The 22,430-nt window shown below is 34.6% G+C and overlaps 4 protein-coding genes across 4 annotated transcripts; 1 reads left to right on the forward strand and 3 right to left on the reverse strand.

The window, feature by feature from the left end:
• Nucleotides 1-462: 462 nt before the first annotated feature.
• Nucleotides 463-3,616, reverse strand: LOC125213996 (UDP-glucuronic acid decarboxylase 2-like). Its single transcript, XM_048114826.1, has 6 exons — nucleotides 2,891-3,616; nucleotides 2,652-2,799; nucleotides 2,022-2,101; nucleotides 1,696-1,779; nucleotides 1,533-1,607; nucleotides 463-1,051 (listed from the first exon to the last, which is right to left on the reverse strand). Exons 1-6 carry the CDS (start codon nucleotides 3,479-3,481, stop codon nucleotides 740-742), a joined length of 1,290 nt encoding a protein of 429 aa, XP_047970783.1. The 5' UTR covers nucleotides 3,482-3,616; the 3' UTR covers nucleotides 463-739.
• A 7,329-nt stretch (nucleotides 3,617-10,945) lies between these two features.
• LOC125215679 (pectinesterase inhibitor 6) lies at nucleotides 10,946-11,779 on the reverse strand. Its single transcript, XM_048117174.1, has one exon. The coding sequence runs from the start codon at nucleotides 11,704-11,706 to the stop codon at nucleotides 11,134-11,136; it is 573 nt and encodes a 190-aa protein (XP_047973131.1). The 5' UTR covers nucleotides 11,707-11,779; the 3' UTR covers nucleotides 10,946-11,133.
• Nucleotides 11,780-17,914: 6,135 nt separating this feature from the next.
• LOC125214684 (peter Pan-like protein) lies at nucleotides 17,915-20,372 on the forward strand. The gene is made up of 7 exons (XM_048115806.1): nucleotides 17,915-18,040; nucleotides 18,139-18,321; nucleotides 18,576-18,806; nucleotides 18,919-19,011; nucleotides 19,094-19,281; nucleotides 19,652-19,845; nucleotides 20,060-20,372. The coding sequence occupies exons 1-7, from the start codon at nucleotides 18,023-18,025 to the stop codon at nucleotides 20,188-20,190; spliced, it is 1,038 nt and encodes a 345-aa protein (XP_047971763.1). The 5' UTR covers nucleotides 17,915-18,022; the 3' UTR covers nucleotides 20,191-20,372.
• A 28-nt stretch (nucleotides 20,373-20,400) lies between these two features.
• Nucleotides 20,401-21,702, reverse strand: LOC125214685 (mitochondrial zinc maintenance protein 1, mitochondrial). The gene is made up of 2 exons (XM_048115807.1): nucleotides 21,360-21,702; nucleotides 20,401-20,822 (listed from the first exon to the last, which is right to left on the reverse strand). The coding sequence occupies exons 1-2, from the start codon at nucleotides 21,595-21,597 to the stop codon at nucleotides 20,749-20,751; spliced, it is 312 nt and encodes a 103-aa protein (XP_047971764.1). The 5' UTR covers nucleotides 21,598-21,702; the 3' UTR covers nucleotides 20,401-20,748.
• Nucleotides 21,703-22,430: the final 728 nt, after the last annotated feature.

Here is a 22,430-nt window from a genome sequence, read left to right on the forward strand (position 1 = left end):
TCTTTATGACGTGGCAGGAGGTAATTTTGAGAGTCCGTAAAAGGCTATAGGACATCCGCCCCCATTGGAGATGCTCTAAATATTGTCACACTTTTGATCGAACATGAATTTTAAGAAATATTAATAAAAAGTGAATTGAAAAAGTTAGTGAACTACTTACAATATATTAGTTTTATAATAAAATGTAAGTGTAAATGAGTTAGTTCAAAAATAATAAAAAAAATATGATAAATTTTATGGAACGGAACGAAATGAAAAAATGTGCAAAATTTCAGAAACGGGAGAGTATCTACTAACAAAAAAAATAGTGAAATGCTTCTTAATAGTCATGAATCATAAATAATTCAAAATAAATAAGTAATGTAAATAAAATACGATGGCCTAGCTGTACATGTGGTTTAAGAGTGATTAAGACGTGCAGAGCACAATTTATGCGCTAATTGTGAATCAGATTCCATTTACTTTAGGGAAAATAATCCAAATTTTATAATAATAATACTTGTATGTAAAAAGTAAACGCGTCTACAAATGATTTAAAATTCCAAAAAAAGAAGATAAAAAGTGAAGAAACATAAAAGCAATATCACAAATAACCTGTAGGAGCTAAGCTAAGATGCAAATCTTGAGCCGATATCTCTCTGCCTTCTTTGCTTCTATCATACCATTCACTCGTACTCATTCCGTTGCTAGATTAGCAACTCTCCTCTCCATCACTAGGTTTACTCACACATCGTGGACTCTAAGCCGAGGTGGCAGCAGCGTCTTGCTTGTGATCTCCAAAGATCCGTTGCCTGAAGTCTGACACCATCATCGGCAGACCTTTACGAAGGGCTATCTTGGGCTCCCAGCCCAGCAGCTCCTTCGCCTTGGAGATGTCGGGCTTCCTCTTGTGCGGGTCATCTTCCGTGTTGGGCTTGAATTCAATCTTAGCATTTGGATCGATAGTCTCTTGTACCACCTGAGCAAGCTCGAGCATGGTAAACTCGCCCGGGTTACCAAGATTGAAAGGGCCGACGTGCTCTCCTTCCATCAACCGCATCAGTCCCTCGACCTTCATATTCATGAGACGAATGGCAACATTGTTTAACGAATCAAGAAGCTGAAACCAACTCAAGTTCAACCTAGTACTTGAGTCCAAGAATGTAAATGACAAAACAAGATTCCACCACACACACAATATATTAATATACTACTACTACTACTACTATAATTAAAATGGCAATTGCTATAAAAACATTTCAACAAACACCATAATTCAATACTACTTAGTAAACTACGGGGGTGTTCGGTTGCCAAGATTAAATCCCATGATTAATTATGTATCATGTTTGGTTCATAAGATTGAACCCTACAACTTAATCCTAGATGGATAGTCTCATGATAATTAGTCATAGTCTATCCCCTCCAACTAAAATAATCTCACAACCTAATCCTAGATGGATAGTCTCATGATTATTAGTCATGCAACCGAACGCCACCTACTAGTATAACACAAAGATTAAATCAAAAGAAAAGATGATGAAAATCATTACCAGATCAGAAACAAACTGGAAGCTTCTTGTCTGCTTTCCATCACCATAAACAGTTAGTGGCTCCTTCCTCAAAGCCTACCAACCACAACCACAACCAAGGTTAAGTAAACGACGACTACACACTCCATGTTAATCACAAATAGACGACGGAACCACATTTTACCTGAGCAACGAAGTTGCTGACAACACGACCATCATCAATGCACATACGAGGACCATACGTGTTAAAAATCCTCGCAATCCTAACCTGCACGTTGTTTCTCCGAATTAATCACACCATCAACATCCAAATCATGACTTGTTGCAAGCACGAAACACGCAAACGCCTAAATTAAGGAGAATTGACTGTTCTAATCTCGTGTATTTCCTTCTCTTTGCAACTTTTATGAGTCGAGACAGCATTGTCCATTTTCACGCATTTATTATTATCCCATTATATTATTTTTGGCGGATTTAATAAATACTCCAAAAAGGGAGATTTAAATTCACCTCAACTCCGGCGCCTCTGTGGTAATCCATTGTCAACGTCTCAGCCGTCCTCTTCCCCTCGTCGTAGCAACTCCGGACACCTGTCCACATTAAACACCCACTAAATTTGATTTCTTCATTTATTATTTTGGTCATAAACGGACAACAAACGTTGTCAGCACCAACAAACTCTTTTGAGATTTAGGCTACAACTTCCCAAAACATGTGTAGTGTGAAATGACCAATCTGCCCTCCGGCAGCCCACGTTTTGCAATTTAAGAGCGTAGGGTTGAAACATCCCCCACCCACCGCCACCAACCGCGGCGAAACAGGGGTGGTGGGAGGGAGAGGGAAAATAAAATAAATTGTTAAAATGAAAAGGAAAACAGAGTTGGTGGGGGCCACGTGCTCGCCAGATAATATCTTTGAATTTTAAAAAAGTTGGGGCAAAAATTAGATCGCGTCAAGTCAAAAAGGACGAAATTGAAACCCCACAAACGGCTCACACGTGGCGCTACAATTGCAGAGAATTCTCATGGCTCACGTTAGCCACCACGCCGATCTAACGTGCACCGCCCGACCAAAACCCGGCCCGCCTTAACTTACACTACAATTCTTACAGAATGATGTAAGAGAGAGAGAGGTATTTACCGATTGGGTTGACGTTTCCCCAGTAGGTCTCGACTTGAGGATGCTGCAGCGGATCACCGTACACCTCACTGGTGCTCGTTAGCAAAAACCGCGCACCGATTCTCTTGGCTAGGCCGAGCATGTTCAGTGTCCCCACCACATTCGTCTTGTGCGAATCCGGAATTAAGGAATTTTCACATGGAAATTGAAAAATTAAAATAGAAATTCAATGGAATTGAGTGAAAAAAGAAAAAGGATATGATAGTCTTGACGGGGTTGTGCTTGTAGTGGACGGGGGAGGCGGGGCAGGCGAGGTGGTAGATCTGGTCGACTTCCAATAGGAGAGGCTCGACGACGTCGTGTCGAATCAGTTCGAATCTGGGATTGCTGAAGTGGTGCACGAGATTCTCCTTCCTCCCGGTGAAGAAATTGTCGACGACAATCACGCTGTCGCCCCTCGCCATCAGGCGATCCACGAGGTGGCTGCCGACGAATCCGGCGCCGCCGGTGACCACGATGCGGAGGCCCTTGCGCTTCAGCCCGAGGGGGATTTTGCCCACCGAGTTGATGCCGAACCCGGTCGCCACGTGGCCGTTCTGGTACATGGATCGGTGGGGGCGGGACTGAGTCAACTCGGCCGGGATGTAGGAGGAATCGTCGATCGGCTTGGGGAGGAGGCTGAAGACGAGAGTGGCGATGGCAATGCCGACGAAGACGAAGAGGAGGCGCTGCTCGCGGAGGATGTAGCGAATGGGGCGGGCCACGCTCAGCCACGGCTTCGGCGGCTTCGGGAAATAGGCGTCGCTCACCGGCTGCGACTCGTGCCCGCGGAATATCAGCTCCGAACCCATTTCTTCCCAGAGATCGAACCGGCTTCGAAAAACGGCAGCGTTTTGAGGCTGGTGTTAAATGGAGAGAGAGAAAATGAGTTTTTTTTTTGTTTTTTTCAACCCGCCGGCGCGTGGGGTTGAGAAATGGTGGTGTTTCAATTTTGAGAGAAAGCGCTGTTTAAAAAGGGGTGATTGGGTTTTCTAAATTACGTAATTGCCCCTCGGTTTTAAAAAGGTCTAATTGTTGGACTGGATTTCACTGGGCTTTGTATTACTATAGGCCTATTGTATTTATTTCAATTTATTGATTAAATAGTACTATTACTACTACTACTACTACTGTAATGATATAAAATTTATAAATTTCTTTGGTAAAAGTAACAAATACGGATTAATACTAATTTTAGCTGGTTAGATTTTCAGATTTGGTGAAAGATAATGTCGATCCAATTTCTAATTATGATTGGCATATTTCTGGAAAAAAGTTTAACATTTGTATCTTTTTAATTTTGATGGATCATTTTTTTAAATTTAACCATTCATATTAGGTACTTCTGGTGAAGAATATTATCATAACTTTTTTGTAATTTAAATTGTATATTTTTTATTTCAATTTGATTATTACAATGTGATTAATTTACAATGACACCAACAATATTTTCGTAAAATATGTCTACTCCAAACAGTAGCATTGGTAATTTAAACTCTGAACAATATAAATTTTTTTTCACATAATACTATGTCTAAACTTTATGATATTGTTTTAGTAATTTAAATTGTGAAAAGTCTCGTACAGTTGTACCTATGATGACTTTTAAGTAGTACTACTATCAAATAAATACAGAATAACCCTTTCCGTATAATATTAAGGACGAAGAAGATAGTTTTATAACTTCATACTAGGAAATTGGGATATCTTGTTTTGATTTTAATTATTTACTTCCTCTGTTTCATATTAATTTAATTATTTTTTCTATTTTAGAAAGTTCTAAGATAATTTAATCATATTTATTTTTAACAAAAGTGACTCTGTCTTACTTTATCCATCATCCATTTAACATGTTATTCTTAAAGAAAAAGTATGTCTCAATTACAAGAACTGAGTGAATAGTTCTTTAGTTGCCAAGTCTTTGCTGGTGAGAAGAAAACAAAGACAAATAACGTATGGAATAAATATTTTAAATATAGTGAGAATGACATAAATCTAACCCATCGCCTACCTAGTCTACTCAAAGCAGTAGTTAATCTTTAAAATGTCAAATATGACCAAATTAAAGCAATAAATAGTGGTGAAATGTTGAATTTACAAAAACCATAAGTATTTACTACCATAAAACAACCCCAACGTATCAATTGGTATATAACATAATTTCTTACGTATGGCATTTTTTTATAAAATAATCGTGTACATTAATTCATCATTATTCCTTTCAATAATTTACAAATCAAGAGTGGTATCTTACAGATATTTTTACAAAGTTTATCTGAAATTTATGATATCAGTTACATCATCATAAAAATATTTATAATTAAATAAAATAAACACTTACTATATTCCCACACTCTATGTACTACCCAACTAATATTGGAGCTTAAATACCAACTATTGCACGCTTTTTTTGCCACAAATATTATAAACCATATTTTACTTAATACTTTAATTGGGCACAATAAGTAGAAAGGGAAATGTCACCTACTTAACCAAGTACCAATAAAATAACAGTCATAATATAAACTAAATTAGGTGATATAATCCTTTTCATGAATAAATTGAACTTCAATAGATTAATTGACGATCGCATACTCACTATTATTATGTGCAATAATGCAATTAGTTATTATTTGTCAATTTTGAACACATTTGACAAATTTATTAATTGTACTAGTAAATGAATTTATAATAGTATGGATATATCGATACGAGATCTTACATTTGGACGGTGTTTATTCATAAGCAAAGGGGTATTATAGTATTTTTCGGAAAGTTAGTCAATGGAATGAAAGCTACTTAAAGGCAATTTGGTGGAATCTTTGAGTAATTTGAACGCTCACTTTCAAAGAAAAACTCAATAATTTGAACGCGCACTTTCAAGGAAGATATTAATTTTTATATTGATAAATATAAATAGAATTTGACTGAGTTGTTACTAATAGTAGGTAATCACACATTTATGATTTATCTTACTAGAAGGGTGAATTAAGAGAAAATTTAAAGAGAGTTTAGAGAGATGTTGGTTTAAGAATGATGATGTCAAATTTCATACTACTACTAATAAAATTGAAATAGGTAAAAACAACGTCTACTCGCGGAGACATGAAATGCGCAGCACGCCAGCATGCATGAGCTACACTGGAATGCGTGAGTGGCCGCAAATCTCCTCCTTAAGTATGTGGCGTGCGCTTGTGCTTTTTTGTATGAATAATGCGTGTAATGTAGTGTGCACACATATCCAACGACGATATATTGTACATTAAGCGTATGGTATACACCAATATGCATGCCTTTAGTGTGCGATAGAATAACTAGAAAGATAAGTTGTTTCAAAATCCATTTTAAAATTAGATTACATAACAAATACTATAAATCATTTTTTGAAATCTAATGATGTTATCTAATAAACGTGACATTATATTCATAAAAGGTTATCGTTGTACTTGATATAGACGGTTATATCAAATCCTTATACAATGAATGTGATTTATAGTAGTAGTATAAGTTACTAGCTAGTACTAGTAGTATATTTTACGCTAAAGTTGCTATTGGTAAATTTATATTTCTAGCATCATCTTACATCTATAATAGCAAAGCTATCAAATTAGCCCCAAATATATTTTATTACCAATACAAAAAAATAAAATAGATTGTAATAGAAATAATTGTATAGTGTACCAATTGCATTTGCAGTTTAAGTATTAAATAACTCAGTTATTTGCTTTCAAATCAAACAGTAAGTTCCATGTTAGAAAAGGAACCAAAGAAAAATTATCATATACGTGTCATATTATATTCTTACTATCCGTCAAATGTGCATGTGATATTGGCTTTCTTGGATAATTCATGGAAGAGAAATCCAGAAAATTAGATTTATTACCCTCAGCGATGAACATGTTATAGTACTTCCAGTTTGTCGCCACGACCGTGACATGCTTCTTGACTTGGGCTAAATCGATATTTTTATTTTTTAATGTAAAATTATCTTCATATTTAATAAATTAGACAATGATTCGCAAATAATTCCGTGCCTAATTAAAGGTCAGTATATAGACACTATACATAGTGAATGACTCGAAAATACAACTATAATTCATAGTATATAGTTAGCATTTATGCTTTAGGTTGACACTGATTTGAATATATAGTTGGGAAATGGTTTGGATTTGATTGGGTTGAGTTTCAATGTTTTTATAGGCACTGAAAAGGTGACGATTTTTTATTGTTAAGTTGAACTTTTTTATTGTTAGTTTTATTAGGCTATGTAAATTTGTGTATGTTAATAATAAAAGCACCATTTATTGACTTTGGAATAATCAGAATTATGTTTAACTATTCGGAAATTTTAGAAGCATTCTAGGATCAGTACATGGTTCCAACATGAATAGAATCATCTGAAAACAATCAATTTTTTTGAAACGCCTAATTACCTTTGCATTATACAAGCAAATACCATACGCTTAGCTAAGTCCACTACAATTAACATTAGTTTATACTCTAAAAATAAACATTTAGCAAATAAGAGTAAAAACACAATTTATGAATCAGTTTTGATTATATAATTATTCATTTTGTATTTGACATACCAGATTAGGTACAAGCTCGTAATCATACGTTTTGATTTAATTTTGAAATTTGCAATTAATATAATACTAATGAAAGTGCTAAGAAAGTGAGGTGTCAAATCAAGATTAAGACAGATCGTAACGACTTTTGCCCTTTTTTTATTTTCTTCTAATGTTTTCAGAGATTCATCTGCATTCTCATTATTTGAATGTTCCATGCTTCTATATTTTAATTTGGAATGTTTGAACTTGAACAATTACACATTCACAATTTAAAATGAAAAAAAAAAAAGGAAAGAGTCCAAGAAATTGAAGAGTTTGTTGCATTGTTGGGCTGTACTCAATTTGTGTTCCTCTAAAATATTCAAATTGGTCATAAACAAAAACTTTGCTTGTGATTTACGTCCATATCAATATTATTTTAATGAGGAGATTGATATTTAAATCCAAACTTATATTTGGGCTTCATTTTGAATTATGTGAGTTAAAATAAAATTGAACTAAAATTTGCAATTATAAAAAGTCCAAATCGTGAATGCCCGAATTGCAATTTGAGAGTTGTGAACCTCAATTTGTCTTTCACCTGCATAACAATGAATTGTAAACTCCGGTTATGAATTGGAACTGCGAATGCCGGTTAAAACCCTAAAACCGATACGTCAATTATGCAAACTAAGAAAAAATTGCTAATTTTGATTAAATCAGCATCTTTTCAAGTCTATCTAGACCATAATATTTTGAAGAATGACATTTTGTTTACGTGAAAACTTTGGTTTTCACTTACCACCAATTTCACCAAAACCGTACGTAGTTTCATAGGATGATTGTGTATTGTACTAGTAAAATTTATGGTTTAATTCACAAGATTTAAAAGCTACTATGATATTGACAAGAAATTAATTAAAGTTTTTTATGTACATGATAATTCCTTTTGCTTTAAAGAGATTTTGTACATTTTTGTTTTGTATATATGGATTAACTGAGAATTGATTTTTCTACGAGAGGTGAGAATGAAGAACGACATATAATCACCAAACAAGTGAAAAAGTCAACGATGAATTATTCTCTTATATGTACAAAATTATAATGTGATGAGACTAGCGTTGGGAGTTAGCTAACTACCAAAAGTGATAAAATCGAACTTAAAAAAATCCGTGTTGATATATGATACTAAAAATTTATGTGAATAACAAATTCGTCTACAAAATGCTGGTATTAAACATATCTTTACACAATCATAAAGAGTTATGAGTAGTACTATAAAATGTGAAATACTCCAAATCTCAAACTCAATTATCAGTTAAACTTGTACTCCCTCCGTTCCACTTAAAATGCAACATTTGAGAATCGGCACGAGATTTTATGCAGTGTTGTTTTGTGAGTTAACGAAGAGAGAGTAAAGTAAGAGAGATGAAAAAGTAAAGATAGAATTATTTCCATTTTAGGAAACGTTTCATTTTTAATGGGATAATAAAAAAAGGAAAGCGTTTCATTTTTAATAGGACAGAGGGAGTACATTGCGTACACACTTTATTCAGTCAACTTCATTCACCACTGATAATATTTTACTATAAATTTTATTATTTCTTCACTTCGTCTAATCATTCATGTGGTGATGTGGACGGATTCTACTATGTGCAGCCATTCAACATATATTTTTGGGCGTTATGTAATATTCCTATTTCATTTATAGTGAGAATATGTATTATACTTATATTTTAGAAAATAATACTAGTATATATGTACTGTTAAATATAATTGTTTTGTCTCCGAGGAGTGACAGGATCGAGGGCCGGGCAGCCAACACCACCGTTGGCCCATCAAAAATTTCTATTCGATTAGTTCTTTCGAATAGTTGGAGACCTCACATTCAATATATTTAACAAGTTCTGTTTTCTGAATCTGTCACTCCAGTTTATGTAAGCGAATCATTATTTTATTTATTTTGCAATATTATTACATGACATATTGAAACTATACGAGACTTATAATCAAAATATTAAATAATCGTGTATTTAATTATATGAACGAATCATTATTTTATTTATTTTATTTATTTTGCAATATTATTGGATGACATATTGAAACTATATGGAGACTTATAATCAAACTATTAAATAATTGTGCATTTACTTGTATTTCATAACGAAATACATACTCATTTTCGTACTAATATCAAAGATCATATAAATAATGTGGTGAGATGAGATCTGAATGGAGGGTGTGTGGGTCCCACGTGGGTGGAACTTCGTTTGCACGTCGCAGTGAATCCGAACTCCGGCGATGTTGACTCTTGGTCTGAAATATAATATTGGATGTTGCCACGCTGGCAGTAGCACGCTTCCCTAGTCAAAATTTGAGTCGAAAGTTTCATCTGGCCCGACCATTTTTTATGAAATATTTTGTAGCCTGTCTAGATGTTACCAAATAAAACACAGATGCATCTTGGGTATAATTATCCTCGTCACTCGTTAGAGTATCCACAACTGGTGCTCCGATGCGCGCTGCAGGGCCGGGGAGACAGCTCGTATGAAAAGGATAAATAACTCGCGTGCGGAAAAGAAAATTGTACTTTAATTTTACATTCGATTTTTTTTTTTGTTACTGTACTAAAAATATATCCACATACGCTATCCTTCAGTATCGTACTGAAAATACTCCAATTTTTGGTTGATCGCCACTAATTTACTTTCTGACGATGTAGAGGGTAATTTAGTCACAATGGTTTTTGTTCACAAACACACTGCTTGAACCAAACACTACATAAAAGCCCAATCAGTGTACATGGGCTGAACCAAACAATGTATAAGTCTGTCAGCCAAATTAGGAAAGTCCATTATCAATGGGATCATGTTAACATTAGTGGTACATACTAGACGCGCCCTAAGTATACAAATGGTTTTAAAATAGATGAAATGTAGGAATGTAGGTTACTAAGATGTGATTGGTATTTTTAGGCAATCTCCAATTGTTAGCACAAATTTAATTAGCGTGTAATTAATTGTGTACCAGAGTAAACCTAAGAGGTATGTGATTGAGCGGCATGAGGCTCATCTATCCTCGACCAAATGGAGGGGGGATCGATCCATGCCTTTGCGTATGGAGCAACTTTAAAACCTTAATTTGGCCAATTATCCCACCCTTCGAAATGCTATAAATCAACACAAGGAATAATCATTGGTTCGCGGATTGATACCCTTGGTCTAATAACTAAAAAATGGAGTATATATAAATACCGGAGTGATTTGAGCGAAATTATATCGAAATTTGGCATCTAGAACTTAGATAGCCACATATATAGTAACAATGATGATAGTAATACTAATTCATGTGGGCTGGGTTCCCAATTAAAAAGAATCCAATGTGATTAATCGGTTTTCTTGCTAAGCCCATCACGCATGTATATTCCTGATATTTGTTATTTAATTACAAATATGGGCATTAGCTATGGATTTGGACCTCTCTCGTATAATTAGACAATCTCATACAGAAATTTTATCTTTAAAATAATTTTTTCTTGTCATTTATATTCGAGAAAGTAAACCTCCTTTCATATGAAAAAGAAGAGTAAGATACATTGCAGCATATCTAAGGGGAAATAAACCTCCCCAACTATTATTACAACTTAATACAAATTTTGATATACTATTTGTAGTCATTATATTCAAGATTAACTTAAACATGATCAGTTTTCAGCTTTTCTCCAGATAAAATAAACGTATACAAATAGTATAACATATATTTCAGCCTTTCAGGCCTCTTACATGTTGACAATATATATACACAATATGACATGTTAAACAAAAATCAAACACATAAATATTACATTTTGTTTAGGAACAATAAATAAATACTATAAGTGCTCAAATACATACGTAATCTTCAACTAATACTAGCTAGTCATTTACTAAGCATCCCGGGCCAGTCGTAGCGAGTTTATTAACAAGTGCTAGCGCGTTGCTAGTCATGTAAGTAGCATTGTTCACACGATTTATGAGATTTACGACACGCTTTCCCTTGTTCCGCTCCTCAAAGCCATCGAGACACGTGTCCTCATCGGTGAGAGCCGCACTGAGCCAAGTCGTAACGTCCCCAACTTGGTTGCTAAATTCGGAAGCACTAAGATTTCTAAGCACTCCCAAAGACCTGTGAAGATTGTCGAGCGTATCTTGAAAACACTCGACACAGTCAGATAAAATGTTCTTGTACCTTTTGCTTTTCAACGCGGCCAAGTACTTAGCAACTAACTTGACTTCTCCAATTGTCACTGACACCCCAGCCCGAGCCCATTTGCTCGGGCTGTCTTTGGCCGTGCTAGAAAATGAAGCTAGCATGTCGACACAGAGACCGGGATAGCGCGTCACACTGCACGCCTCTTCGACATAATCGTTGCCTAATGTCGGGGAGAACCATGGCATCACCACTAGCAACAAGAATATTGGGGAAGCAAACTTCACTTGTGTCATCATAGAAGGAAGAAATAAGTATGAATGTTAAGACATGGAGAAATGAACGATTTCATTCTAAAATGCTAGTAGCATTTTTATAGGGATGGATCATGGTGGTTTTGGATTCGTTGGAAAAGTTTTATCAAGAGTGAGAAGTTTGTGAATGCAATAAATATGGAAGAAATTAATTTTTCATGATTTATATGGTCATGTGAAAAAAGTTATGGTAGTTGAGGTTTTCATGAATATATGCTGCCTCTTTATAACATACCACATGTTTCATGAATGTTGTTTGGAAAAGTTGTAAAAAGGACCAACAACTTTACAAGTAGGATAGATTTTGGAGGATAAGCATTTCAAAATCAAGGGTTATATAAAGAAGTTAATTTCCATTTTTCTTTTCCTTTTTCTAATCTTCTTTTGATACATTGTTTGGATGATTAAGTTTGGGTTGTGTTCGTAATGATAAAATTGTGATTTATATTAAGGGTAAAGATAAATTAACAAAAATTGTATATACAAAATGCCCTCAAATTTTAAAGCAGTTTTTATTTAAATCGGTTATCTCATTAGCTATTATTTCAGTACTAAAATTTGTAAAGTCAAATCACTATTAAATTACAAAACTTATATATAGTACGAAATTATAAACAATCATGGGAATTAAAACGTCCCATTATTTAGGCATTCGTAAATAGAATTTCTTCACTTAGTAAAATTTTTATCTTACTAATATTATCATTTAAAATTTGGAAGTAATACCGTTAAATTTCTTAAATTTATATCTAACTATTATCATTTTAATTTGCTATATCATATCTAATTTCTTATACTATATCGTATCTAATTTTATTTCATAATTTTCGCGAGAAAATTTAGAGGATAAAAAAATGATTATTCATCAATAAGTTATTCCATATTAAAGATAAATTAATAATGACAATGATGATAATAATAAATAACTGAACAAGAATAACTATTATTATTTTAAATTATGTTTTTGCTATTATATACTGTAATACTAATTTCGTAAAGGTTATGGGTGAAGATATAGATATACAAGAAAATCGACTTAATTATCATCGGTTAGTTAGGCGATAATGCTAAAAAAATAAGTATTATATATAAATGTAGTCATTTTTTAATTTACAATTCGAGAAATATTTGAAAATTAAATAAATGTACGCATACTATAGTCATTTTTTGCATGAAGATGTAGAATATAAAAAGATTAATTTAATGATCATTGATTAATTGGGTGGTATCACTAAGAGAAAATTTAAGTTTAAATTATAGTAACAATTATCAATTTAATTGTTATAATTATTTATAATTAAACAATTAGACTCAAATAACTATTGTCAGTTTAACTGTTATATGTCATAGCTAATTTTATTTTATGAATTTTGTGTGAAGCTGTGAAGTATACAAGGAAATTGACGTAATGATCTACAATTAGTTGGGTGATAACATTGAGAAATTAACTTTATATACATGTAGTTTATTATTTATAATTCTAAAAATTATTTAATAATAAAGATTTGAACGAGAATGATTATTATCAATTTAAATTAATTTTTAGTATAACTCTATGTCATATCTAATTTCGTTTCAAGAATTTTACATGAAAATGTATAGTATACTAGGAAATTGACTTAATGATAGTCATTTAGTTAAATGACAATATTAAGTGAGTAACTATACATTCATGTAGTCACTTTTATAGTTTATAATCAATACTTTATTAAAAAATAATTGGATGCGAATGAAAATTTATATTTAAAATTATTTTTAATTTTGTACAATACACCGTATTTAATTTATTTTTAGATTTTGTGTGAAGATGTAGAGTATAAAAAGAAATCGGCTTAATAAGCATCAAGTATTTGAGTGATAGTACTAACAAACAAAGTACTCGTATATGTACATGCAATTAATTTTATAATTTACAATCTTAAGAATTAATTAAGAATAAAATAATTAGATATAGATGACTATTATCAATTTATTTTATTTTTCACTATTATCAGTTAATTTCATGATTTTAGAGTATAAAGTGAACGCTTAATGATCATTAGTTTTGGATTATCATCGATCAACTTAATCGAATTGGCACTGAGAAATTAGGTACCAGTACTAAATAATAAATGTAGTCTTTCTTATAATTTACAATCATAAGATTTTTCAAAAATAAAAAATAATTAGACAAAATGATTATTATCAACTTATTTTATTTTTTCCTATTACATATCATATCTAATTTCATTTCACGATTTTTGCGTGAATAAAAGCGACTTAATAATCATCAATTAGTTGGATGATATTAGCAATGGAAAATTAAGTATACATACATGTAGTCATTTTTATAATTTACACTCTTAAGATTTATTTAAAAATAAAATAATTGGAAGCGAATGACTATTATCAATTTAATTTGTTTTTTCACCATCATGGAGTATGTCATGTTTAAGTTCGTTTCATGATTTTTGCGTGAAGAAGGTGCAGAGTATACAATTAAATCGAATTAATGATCATCAATTAGTTGTGTGATCACTCATAAATTAAATATATACGCATGTAGTCATTTTTATATTTTACAATCTTAAGATTTACTGAAAAATAAAATAATTGGACGAAAATGACTATTATCACTTAAAAAAAAATTCACTATTATATTTAATATTTAATTTTGTTTCATGATTTTTACGTGAAGATGTAGTATATGCAATGAAATCGACTTAATGATCATCAACTAATTAGATTATACTAATAATGAGAAATTAATTAGTAGTAGCATATGTACATGTATTATTTTATAATTTACAATCTTAAGGTTTGTTTAAAAATAAAATGTGAATAACTATTACTCATTTTAAGTTATTTTCTACTATTGTATACTCTCTATTTAGTTGTGTATCATAAATTTTTATTGGAGATATAGAGTATACAAGTAAATCGATTAATAATCATAATTAGTTAGTTGGGGATAGCAACGAGAAAAATATATATGCATGTAGTCAATTTTATAAAAATTTAATTATAACAATTATTTAATAATAAAACAAATAATTTTTTACTAGTATTGTGTAACATATTTAATTTTGTATCATAAAATATAGAGATAATGAGGAAACTGTTGTATAATGAATAATAAATAATTAAAAAGACCATGTATACTGAAAAAAGGAAGCAGAAAATTAATTTCGTTGCCTACACCCTTCATGTAAATTAAGCAATTATATTAATCTCTAGATACAATGAGGAAGACATATTAATCTTTTCCTAAATCACTACATATTCAGATTGGAAACTTATACTTTCTTAAATGGTCATGTAAGGATAAATAAGTAATATATCAAATTCATAAGTCATTATAAATTTATTACAATGTAAAATACCTAAAATATCCTATTTTGTATATACAATTTTTGTTAATTTATCATCACTCACTATTAAGAAATCCCTAAAAACACTATGAACACCTGATTTAAATTTAAACATACGGTCATCGGTTGAACTTAAGATTTTGATACACTATCAAAAGATCAATTTTATAACTTGACAGATGTGTGTGTGTTCAATCTAGACAGATTAATAGTGACATTGACATCAAAAGAAGTCCATCGAGCAAGAAGGTAAAATCTTATCAAATTTCTTAGTATTGTCTCTAAATACTACCCTTTTAAGTCCCAATTAAGTAGAGTAGAAAATATTTGAAAAAGGAGATTAAGAAATTTCGTTGAAAAATAAAATAGATTAATAAAGTAGGAAAGATATATACAGAGTAAAGTAGATAATAGAATAAAATAAGAGTGATTGGATGTTTTGATTTTTTGTCAAAAAATGAATGACTCAACTTAATTGGGATATCCTAAAAATGAATACGACTCAATTTAGTTGGGACGGATGTCCTGATGTATTATAGGTTAGATAACAACTAAGAGCGTCTCCAATGGCGGACGTCGCGGTAGGACGTCGCCGACGTCCGACCTGACGTCCGCCGTAGTGAAAGGGAAGGGCGCCCACGCCCGTCCCATATGCCCATCGGATGGCCTCGCCCGTCACTCCCACGGGCGGGCGGACATCCGCCGTAGTGGCGATGGTCGGACGTCCCACTCGGACGTCCGAGTTTTAATTTTTTTTTAAACTCTATAAATAGGGCTCGTTGAACTTCATTTCATTCACACCACTTGTGTTGACAAGTTTCTCTCTCTAAATCTACAAATTTCATTTCTACTACAATGGGGTACAATAGGAACTCCCCCACCACAAGCGGAGGAGACACACCCACGTTTCCCACCGGAACGGAGGGAAACTTTGCGGGGATGAATCCCCAAATGGCGGGGATGGCGGGATGACTCCCCAAATGTTCTACAATATGTTCAATTGGATGAGTCAGATGGGTGGGATGATGCCAGGGGCAGCGGGGATGGGCGGTATGCCGACAAATATGGCGGGGTGGGTGGGATGATGCCCGGGGCAGTGGGGATGGGCGGTACGCCGCCAAATATGGCGGGGGTGGGTGGGATGATGCCCGGGGCAGTGGGGATGGGCGGTACGCCGCCAAATATGGCGGTGGGTGGGTCGATGCAGCCCAGGAGCCCGAGGACGCCTAGGGAATCTGTCTATCGCCCATATATAGATTTGTTGGCTGATGATTCCCCTAGTACTGTTCCGGAGACTCAGTACGCCGGCATCGAGACTTTCTCTTTTGAGGAGCTGGGAGTGGAGTTGGGGCTATCGCCGATCCGTGAGACTCCCGATGAGGCGAGCCTGCTGCAAGGGGACGGAACAAAGGCAAGGGCAAGGCCAGGGGTGGGGGTAGGGGCGGGGGTAAGGGCAAGGGCAAAGCCCCGAGCTCTTCCTCGCACACGGGGGCAGAGGAGGAGGAGGGTGAGGATGAGCGGGAGAGGAGGACGATCTGGACCGTTTGGGAAAATGCCGCGCTTGCGAAGGCCTGGATCGGTGTAGTAGAGGATCCCTATGTCGGGCCGAACCAGTATGTTGACCGATTGTGGCTTCGCATTAGTGAGGCCTACCTCATATGCAAACCGTCTGGGGCGAAGCCTCGCACTTCCGAGCAATGCCGGAAACAGTGGCTTCGGTTGAGGCCTAAGCTCAGTCGTTTTGCCGCCCTCTACCAAAACAACATGCGCATGGAAACCAGCGGCATGTCTGAGGATGATGTGAAGAATCGGAGGCCCCTGAAGGCCCAGTTATGAACGACCGTCTCGCCCACGTGCAGCAAACGAAGACCCTGATGCAGAGCATGAATAAGTGGTTTAGCACGCACGATCCTGTGTACAAAAGGATGAGCAAAAATGTGATCGATGCATGTCGACGCGATTTAGGAATGCCACCCATTGATGATTATGGCGTCGAGATTGGGGGCGGGGACGTCGGAGGCGGCAGCGGCACGGGCGACGGGGACGAGGACGAGGAGGAGTGAGAGCCGAGGGTTGTATCCCTCGACTTTTTATGATTATGTAATTTTTAGGTATTATGTAATTTTATTTTTAAATTATGTAATTTTTTTTTAAATTATGTATTTTTTTTTAAATTATGTATTTTTTTTAATTATGTAATTTTTTAATTATTATGTAATTTTTTTTTCGAAGAATGTATGTTTTTTTTTAACGAAATATTCGCTTTTCCCCGTTCGTATTCTTGTCGGGCGCCACCAGAGACGCTCTAAAGGAAGAAAAATAAGTACAACTAAATTATCTACATAAAACACACACAAAAAATATTCTCAAACAAATAAATCCACCGAGCACGCGTGATGTGTTTGGTTTTGATAGTGTTAGAAGTCATATTTCCTTCAACTAATAAAAATATGAATATTTTTTATTTCAGTCTATCTCATCAAAATAGTTCTTTTTATTTTTGATAATATTTTTCTCTCAAATAAAGCAGATCCCGTTTTCCACTGAGAGCATCTCCAAGAAGAAAAAATATATCTAAAAAAATTATATAATCTATTTACCTTCTCAAAATAAGGAACACACCCTTTTAAAATAATAAATTTCAAAGACAAAAGATAAATTATGTATTGATGGTATATATAAAACACCGAATCATAAAAAACTAAAAAACTGATGTCTACTAATTAACCCAAATAAACAAAAGTATACAGTTCACCCAAATAAAAAAAAACAATTTTAACCGCAATATATTTAATAAAATGGTACTCCATATATAAAACACCGAAATCGAAAAATTAGGGTTTTGTTATTTCATCAGTTCTAATTGAAACGTAATTCAACTACACAAAAACCTAAACCCTCCATATCCTTCTTCAAATAGCCTGCGCCATCTCTTCTTGATTTCTCTAACGATGGCTCGATTTCGTAAAGTAAGAAGCTTTCTTCTGACGTATTTATTCTTTTTCTGGGCTTCTAACCTGTAATAGCCATATAATTTGTTTGCTGTTTGTGAATGTTGATGTTTCAGAATAAGAGGATTCCCTTTGTCAGACCGATTGGCAAGAAGTTGCCTTCTTCTGTAGACCATGTAACCGGAGATAAAATTCCCAAGAGTTTCGTGTTTTCTCGCGGCAAATTGCCCGGTGTTCTTAGACAATTGCAGACGGATTTGAGAAAATTGATGCTTCCTTACACTGCTTTGAAGCTCAAGGTACTTTTTTTTATTCACTTATTGATCCTTGAATCGCGTTGCTGCTGTTTTAAACTTTGAACTTTTGTGTTAGAAGATGTAAATTAGGGCACTATGGTGTATTCTGCTTTTGGGGGGGTTTGTGTTGAACGGGCCAAATTGGGGTAAAAATACCAAACACTTCTAGAATGTTAGATATGTAATTAATTTTGTTGATGATTGGAGTCAATTGCTGTTGCTGCGTATAATTTGGTTAAGTTGTTTTGAATTGGTAGGAGAAAAAGCGTAACAATATCAAGGACTTCTTGAATGTTGCTGGGCCGATGGGTGTTACGCATTTCCTCATTCTGTCGAAAACTGATAGCTCTCCCTACCTGAGGGTAGGTCGGACGCCGCAGGGTCCGACTCTTACCTTCAAGATTCATGGATATTCACTGGCTGCTGATGTTATCAAGGCTCAACTGCGCCCGAGATGTCATAAAGATCTTTTCCAGAATCCACCATTGGTAACTGCACATTTCCCTATCACTATTCATGGATTATGGTTGTATAGGCATCAATGACTCGAGTGGCTTATTGATGTGATTGTTAACTCATATATGTTATTTCGATCTGTAGATTGTGCTATCTGGTTTTGGGACGGGAGAGCAGCATCTAAAGCTTACTACCATAATGTTTCAGAACATATTTCCTGCTATTGATATAAACACTGTAGGTCTTCGTATTCCTTGACCTTGTCGTCCTTGTCTATGCTTGAGTATGGTCTGAGGTCTTCCCCCTCACTGTGTTGCAGGTCAAACTTGCGTCTTGCCAACGGATTGTGCTGCTCAGTTACAACAAAGACACAAAGCTTATTGATTTCCGGCACTACTCAATCAGATTACAGCCTGTTGGAGTGTCTCGAAGAGTAAGAAAATTCGTGCAGAATCGGCAGGCGCCTGATTTGAGTGGGCTTCAGGATGTCAGTGAATTCCTAACAAGGTATGCTCTCTTTCGATGGATAAAAAAAGCATTATGTGGATGAATTACAATATTTTGCCCTGTAGCACGCGTTATCTAATAGCAAGAAAATTATTAACCCATAGGATGTTAACTAATTTAACTCACACATATGTACAGTGTACTGTTCCCTATGTTCGGATCATGTCAACATAGTAACTCTTGACAAAATTATGTACGAAATACTACATTGTTAGTGGTTCATAGGTTCCGTGTAATGTTCATTTTAACATAAAAACTGTTGTTTATTTTTCTCTCAATAGTTTGGTGTTACAAACTTATATTAGATTCAGTCTCTTGTCATTTAGCCATGTTTGTTATTTATAATGATCCCCATTTGGCTTCCTCGAAGGCCTGGTTATGGGTCAGAAAGCGAAGTGGATGATGAAGCAGCAACTGTAAGTCTACCAACTGATCTTGGTAGATTGAACCGGGCATCAAACAAGAGTGCCGTCAAGCTTCAAGAGATTGGGCCTAGGATGACGCTTCAGCTCGTTAGAATTGAGGAAGGATTATGTTCTGGTGGAATAATATTCAGTGAATTTGGTAAGACTTCTGCTATTTGATTGTTAACACACTAATTGATGTGTAATGCTTCTAAACCTATAAAACTTGAAACCTGCTAGGTCCTCTCTACATGTTCTTTTAATAGTGTTAATTTCCACTGACCATTGAATTCGTTTTCCTTGTCTTCACATAAAATTATAAAAGAGATTCACTCAGACTCACATAATCTATAATCTTGTTTTTTTCATTTCAGGAGACAAGATATCGAGCAAGACCGAGAAAACCGAAATTGCAGCTGAGCAATCTGAGGATGATGAAGAAGAACAAGACGATGAAGACGAAGAACAAGATGATGAAGACGAAGAACAAGAGGATGAAGACTAGCTCCTGTTACTATCTACTCCTTGCTACTTTCCGTCTTGTTAACAGAGAAGGAATTCATTGTTTCCTAACGATTTACATTCTGTAATTTTAGTCCATTTCGGCTAATTTTGTTGAAGCATGAGGTGTATTCCAAGAAAGAACAGGGCTCAGTACTAAATGTTACTACAATACAATTTTTATCATGCTATTTTTGTTCAATGCAACAAAATATCCATCAAAATCGTAATGTATTATTTCATTCATAAACTAAACAATGTTTCACTAATAATCATCAGTTCCAATCGCAAACTACACACTGAAACCGTCAGTGTAATCTAGGAACAAACAGCACATTATTTGATAAAAGTAAAATCTCAAGAACAAGGTAAAGTAAAACCTCAAAAACAAGGTTACAAACAAACTCAAGAATGTCGATGAAAGCGCTAGGAACAAACCACAAACTATTCGATTGAAGAATGAACAGAGCTTTCCCATTCTAAGCTCAACAATCCCTCTCCATCGTTGTCCAAGTTCTGTGAAATATGTGTGTAGTGTAGCCCTAGTCTACAATTGATGCTTCTAAGCATTCTTGAGAATTTCTTCAGAGGGAATCTCAAGGGTAGCTCCAGCATGCTCTTTATCAGCCTTCACTTCTGCAATAACAGTAAATGTTTGTTAAATGTTTGTTAGTATCACGCAACATCAATCATATACTCACATCAACAAAATAATTTCCATAAAACACTATACTCAATATCAGATTGAGTACAGTGACAATAACATTTATTTGTCACTATTGAGAAACTGAAAATTCGTCTATAGATCATACAAAAAGAGTTGCTAGTAAAACGCATAAAGATTTGCCTTTCTTGTGATATTGCTCGCACTCTGTTGATTATAACAAGAACAGATTGAACTTCAAGGAGAAGGTTTTGCATTAGGGTATTGACCTTAATGAATACTTGAATCTATGTACCTCATACATTTGGGGATATTCAGCTAAATGATTTGCCAAAAAATGGAAGAATACCAAAGAATGCAAAGCATGAATCTTGCTCGAAACAAAAAAGAATTTATTACACGTCGTTAACATTATTTAGCACAAAATTTCGATCAAAAACTGTGACAGGACATTTCACAAACAGGTGGTGCGCATAGAATAACATAGCAGTGAATTGATGAAATCATACCGTAGCCGCCGCGGTCGTTGAGCTTGGCTTGGACGATCATGGTGGATATGAAGTGTGAGGCCTCACGTGCCTCCTCCATGAGGCGGCTGAGGTCGGCGGCGGAGGTCACGTGGCGGTTCTCATCGAACTTCTTCCGCACCTCTGCGGCGGACTGCTTGAGCATCAGGGTATCGCCGGCGAAGGTCTTCCGAGTGGCTCTCAGCAGCGCTCTGTACGCCGTCAATGCTTCGCTCCCCATTTTCTGCTTGCTACGACGTCGTCTCCAGCACCACCGATCCAAGATGAGTGGAAAAAGGGAACGAATTTGGAACCAAAAATGAAAAATATTGCAGCCCGATCTACTCCGAATTTATTTAATGGTTAATAATATATAGGGTTTGGATTAGTATTACTAATTTTATTTTTATTTTTATTTTTATTTTATGGAGTATTAACAAATTGGTCTATAAACGAAAATAGCTCAAATTTGAACATATTCCCTCTGTCCGTGAATAGGAGTCTCGATTTTCCATTTTATTTCGTTCCCGAATAGGGGTCTCGGTTCATAATTACTATAAATGGTAAAGACCAACATTCCACTAACTTACTCCATTCACGTATCATTTAAAATTTATATGTACAAGTGAGACTTATATTCCACTAACTTTCTACCACCCACTTTTATTAACACTAACTTTCTTCTATCCATTTTTATTAACATTTCTTAAAATCCGTGCTAGATAAGAATGAGACTCCTATCCACGGACCGAGGGAGTACTATTTTACAATATCTCAAAACATATCTAATAAACTTCACAAATTACTAATGTGATTAGTTTGATACTTGAAATATGGAGTACAAGTAGTCTTATTTTTTCATTTCTTCGCTATTTTTTATAAAATTATTTCTAATAAGATGAATCTCAATTTTTATCCAATACTTCAATGTTTCTTGTATTAAAACTCGTGTACCAAGACTTTATTTTATAGATTAAGGAAGTACAACTATGATACTTGCACAAAACTTGATGAATAAACTGCAACCATTAAATTGCATACCAATTTAGTCTGGCCTTGCTATGATGTTAGGGC

The sequence above is a fragment of the Salvia hispanica genome, chromosome 3 (assembly GCF_023119035.1).
Source record: "Salvia hispanica cultivar TCC Black 2014 chromosome 3, UniMelb_Shisp_WGS_1.0, whole genome shotgun sequence".
Taxonomy (NCBI): domain Eukaryota; kingdom Viridiplantae; phylum Streptophyta; class Magnoliopsida; order Lamiales; family Lamiaceae; genus Salvia; species Salvia hispanica.